The 4,880-nt window shown below is 55.0% G+C and overlaps 1 protein-coding gene across 1 annotated transcript; it reads left to right on the top strand.

The window, feature by feature from the left end:
* Window positions 1–3,390: 3,390 nt before the first annotated feature.
* On the top strand, window positions 3,391–4,575 carry LOC124690375 (cyclin-F2-2-like). The gene has a single exon (XM_047223764.1). The coding sequence runs from the start codon at window positions 3,391–3,393 to the stop codon at window positions 4,573–4,575; it is 1,185 nt and encodes a 394-aa protein (XP_047079720.1).
* Window positions 4,576–4,880: the final 305 nt, after the last annotated feature.

Here is a 4,880-nt window from a genome sequence, read left to right as displayed (position 1 = left end):
ACGCCGCACGCCGCAGCATTAGCATAGCCGCCGGCCATGCCTGCACGAAGGAGAACTAGCGCGTCGCCCGCCTCCGGATCGAAGCGATCCCGCTCGCCGGACAAGCTCAAGGAGGCGTGGCGGCGCCAGTGCAAGCTCTCCGCCGTCGGGAGTCGGCGTGCAGGTACGCCGGCGAGCGGGCGCTACTACAAGGCCGATCCGCCGCTCAAGCTGATGAGTGGCGTCGACTTCGAGAAGTGGCGCACGGATTGGGAGCAGCAGCGCTGCGCGGAGGCGGCATGGGAGGCGCGGCTTGGGAGCACCAGCGGCGGAGGAGCGCCGCCAGCCGGCGAGGAGGAAGAGGAAGCGGAGGAGGGGGAAGACCCCCTCTACTTGCAGGCGGTGGCCGCGTCCCTGAAGGATGCCGCCGACAAGGCTCGGGCGGAGGAAGTCGATGCGGCGCAGGCCATCGCTGCCGTGAAGGAGATGGAGGCGCGGGAGGCGGAGGCCAATGCGCCATTCGTCATCCTCGACGAATAGATCACTTCGTAGAAGTCGCGATCATTAGGATCGCTCAATTTTGTAAAATCCGTATGTATGATCTACCTATGAACTGATGAACTATCGAAGAAATTTCCCGGAGTTTGCAAATATACGGGGTGAAATACGGGATCTGCTAGACGGAATGGTTCATGCGTGAGTATTTTTTTAATACAGGGCCCTCTACTCACGTTTTACGAGGCGGAAAAATACGGACCTGTTAGACATGCTCTAATCATCTTTATATTCGTCCGGTACTGTTCTCTCAGTAACGTGTGAAGATAAACCAATTACTAATATGTTTGATATGCAGTTATTCTGTCCACTTGTTACTAAATATTGACTCCCTATGTTTGTTTCCTAGATGGCCATGAACTGCCTGCGACTACATTCCGAGATGGTCCTTCAGACATCGCGCTCTCCGGAATCTGCGGAACATTCGAAGGCTGCCACCAGGGCCCTATCTTCTTCTTCTAGAAAGGCTCATCCCCCCCCCCCCCCATCAGCTCTCACTTCTCTACAGTAACTGGTCGAACCCTTCTCTTCTCCGGGCCGATCCGAAGCTCTCCGCCGGATTAGCCGGCCGGGGACGGTGGAGGTGGTGCGCCGGCGTAGTCTAGGTCTAGTCTAGGTCCTCTCCTCTCCTAGTTTTTAGGTTTACCCTTGTGGATCTTGGCGTGATGCCAGTTGCTTGGAGCGGGGTGCTCGATCTGTTCGGCCAGATCTGGCACCAGGTAGGCTTCCTCTTCGCCGTGTGGTTGCTCCAGTGGTCGGAGCTGCTCGTGAGGAAGAGGAGCATCGTCTCCTTTAATAAGGCCGATGGTGTTCTTGCTGGGGATGGTCTGAGAGGGGGGAGCTGCAGCTCTTCTCAGCCTCTGTCCTGCCATGGTGGCGAGGGGAGGCGGAAGAGGGAGGCTTCGTTCTTCTCCGGACGGTTCCTGATTCGGTGGCAGCGGATCGTCATCGACGTGCGCATCCAAGCTAGGGGCATCTGTGCCTCTGCTATCCATGGCCGGTGCGGCGGCCAATCTTCAACAACCTCCAGGATGGAGGCTCTTCCTCGTCCTTGCTGCTGGAGCTCGGCGCCTTGTCACCATCAAGTGGTTCGTCCCCGGTGGTCTCCAGGTGTCTGGCGGCGACGGATTGGCGCCGGAATCGGGTGTTCGGGCACTTGCGCCCCGTTCCTCGACGGAGATATCTTGAGGACGCCGGCGTCCGGTGGCGGAGGCTACCCAGGACTCGATTGCTTTTGTTTCTTTAGTTCTAGGGTGGTTTTTGCATATTTTGAGGTCCTTTCTTCAAATTCTTGGTTTCTCAGTACGAGTGATGTAAAAGGGCCTCAATGTAATTTGTACCTGCCACGTTTGGAATGAAAATCCTCTGGGGTCTTCTAGACCCCTCCCTTGTGCAAAAAAAAAGGGCCCTATCTTCTAAGCTTGATAACATTATAATACCATTTCCAAACATGATGTAGCCGTAAAATTGTAAAGGGAATTTGCTCATTTGTATTAGTACACGTACTGCAACATTTTTTTTGTTAAGGGTGTATACTAGAGCAGCGAATTCTGCTTAAAGGGTTTATGCCCTTTCTCTAGCTAGCTATTAACTTAGTGAAATAGGGTTTATGCCTCAAACTAGCGCCTGGTGTTGGACTTCCAGACTCTTTAACCTTATGGTCAGTTCAGTTGGTCTAGAATGTTGTCCACGATTTTGAGCGTAGACGTCTTCTTTTAAAACTGTTAAGCCTAACCTCACATTGGTATGAAATCGCCGGCCGCCTGGGATCACGGCGCCAACTTCGTCGACCTCGCCGGACCCTCCGAGTTACCGACGCCAAAGGAGGAGAAGGCCGCCGCCGCCGCCGACTGGTCCTTCGGGCCATCCAGCGACGACGGCGACGACGGCAACAACCTCGACTTCAGCGCCTTTGACTCACAGCGCTGCTAGATTTTTTTTTAGTTTTTTAGTTTAAATTCGAGTTACTTTTGTATAAATTTCGTTCCAATTTCGTATGAATATCATTTTTAAAATATCATTTTAAGTTTCAAATCCTATCGGGGCTGGCGTATGGGGGGCGTCGGTGTGGGAGCAGCATCCCCAAATAGAGGATGCTCTACCGGTGCCCCCGTACGGCATTGCCGGAGCCCCTGCCAGCGCCTATTTGGGGGCCGTCGGTGAAGATGCTCTAACCGACTAAATGTCTTACTAGCCTAACAATAAAGAATGGGGATATAGTTAAAGCAAAAGGAAAACAATGTCACACAAGTAAAGCACCATGTGAAATGCATGTTAAAAAGATAAGTGCATATGGATATGGCATTGTGTCTACATGTAAAAGTAAAATTATTAGAAAAGCCGTAGCAACGGAACGAGCAGTTTGCTAGTTACGCTTAATCTTGGTCCGTAATTGCATTACGAATTCATTTAGATTTCAACAAATAGCATATATCAATGTGAATTAGGTCTCTCACACGGACAGGAGTTTAGCTCTGCCACGTACAGGAATTCACACGGTGCCGGCAGCACGCGGCCTTCCTGCCTATTGCTTCAGTCGCTTGATCACGACGCGTTACAAATTTACAATACGTCGGTTCGTTGAAGTAGAAAAGGCCGACGCAACTCGGACTGTCGCAGAGATCTTTCTATTCTTTTTGCGAATTGGCTGTCTGAGAGATCCTGTTGGCGCCACAAAAAGAGGATGACTGGTACAAGGCGCATGGAAGAAGAGTCGGACACGAGCCCGAAGGAGTATATATGGGTGCTGCACAAGAGTCACAAACTCACAATTAACCCCTGCCCTTCCCTGATCACACCGTGTGACTAGCACAAGCAAGAAAGAATCCACCTTCATCCCTCGATCGGCCGGCGACGATGATGCAGCGCACCGTGAATCCCTGGGCCTTTGCTCGCCCTCCGCCGCCCGGCTTCGGATTCTCCTTCGCTCGGCAGCCCGTCGCCGACTTGCCCGCACGTCGTCGACCTCCGCCCCCCGGCTTCGAATTCTCCTACGCTCGGCAGCCCGCCCGTCGTCGACCTCCGCCCCCGGGCTTCGAATTCTCCTACGCTCGGCAGCCCGTCGCCCGTCTTCGAACCCCGCCCCCCAGCATCGGATTCTTCTGCGATCAGCTGCCCGTCGACGACGTGCCCGCCCGTGTTCTACCTCCGCCTCCCGGCTTCTCCCGTCCTTGCAGCAAGGTGCTCCCGCCATCGCCCAGCGAAATCCCCGCTGAGGTGCCGCCAAAGCACCCAAAGCGCGCGGCGGCGCCGCAAGTATCCACAGCCGTCTCCGAGAACGAGAAGCCCTCCACTACGAAGCGCCGGCGGGTGTGCTCCGACTACGAAGACGACATCGACGCCAACCTGCGGCGGACGGAGCGGAGCCCCGAGGAGCGGCCGCGGCCGGACTACCTGAAGACGGTGCAGCAGGACCGGGTGACCCCGTCGGACCGCGCCCGCATGATCGACTGGATGGACGACTTCGTCCGGCACCACGACCTCGTCGACGGCACGCTCCACCACGCAGTGGCCTACGTCGACCGGGTCCTGTCGGTGCGAGCCATGAGGAAGCATACCGACCACGAGCTCCGCCTCCTGGGCGCCGTGGCCATCTTCGTGTCCGCCAAGTACGAGGACGGCCAGCGCACCTTGGCGAAGCTGGACCCCGACAAGATCTCCTGGTACGTCGGCGGGTCCACCACGAGGGAGGAGGTGCTGGACATGGAGCGCCGCATGGTGGTGGCGCTCGGGTACCAGCTCGGCGGCCCCACGGCGCACACCTTCGTCAGCCGCTTCACCAAGCACACACAAGGAGAGGAGGAGCTGAAGATCCAGCGAATGGCGCATCGCCTCACCGACGAGTCGCTGCGCAACTACGCGTGTCTCGGGTACCTGCCGTCCGTCGTGGCGTCGTCTGCAATCTTCCTGGCGAGGTCTGCGCTGCTCAACAACCTGCCGGACGTACCGGCGTGGAGCTCGGAGATGCAGGAGCTCACGGGGTACGACGGCACGAACTTGGCCGGATGCCTGCATGCTATGCGCCCAGTCGCTCATCTGTGACCCTCGGCGTTGATCAACTGTAAAACCGAGAGAGCAATTTTGGCAGATTGTACAAGTAGAGAAGAACCGTAAAATCTCTTTGTAATGTTCGTGCATATGCATCTGAAACAGAGCAATTGTTGGGAATATTAATTGTCTATCCCTCTGAATTGAACTTCTTTACATCAATCTCAGCTTTTAATTGCTGGTTATATATTTTCCCCATTTCATGTGCAATGGCTAATATCGAGTTGTGACGTTCAGAATTTTTGTGTAGGAACTTCTAGTATCTTTTTTTTTTTGAGAACTTGTGAGCTTTAATTAAT

Source organism: Lolium rigidum, chromosome 2 (assembly GCF_022539505.1).
Source record: "Lolium rigidum isolate FL_2022 chromosome 2, APGP_CSIRO_Lrig_0.1, whole genome shotgun sequence".
Taxonomy (NCBI): Eukaryota; Viridiplantae; Streptophyta; class Magnoliopsida; order Poales; family Poaceae; genus Lolium; species Lolium rigidum.
The sequence above is the reverse complement of the archived record's forward strand: the minus strand, read 5'-3'. Positions and strand labels throughout refer to the sequence as shown.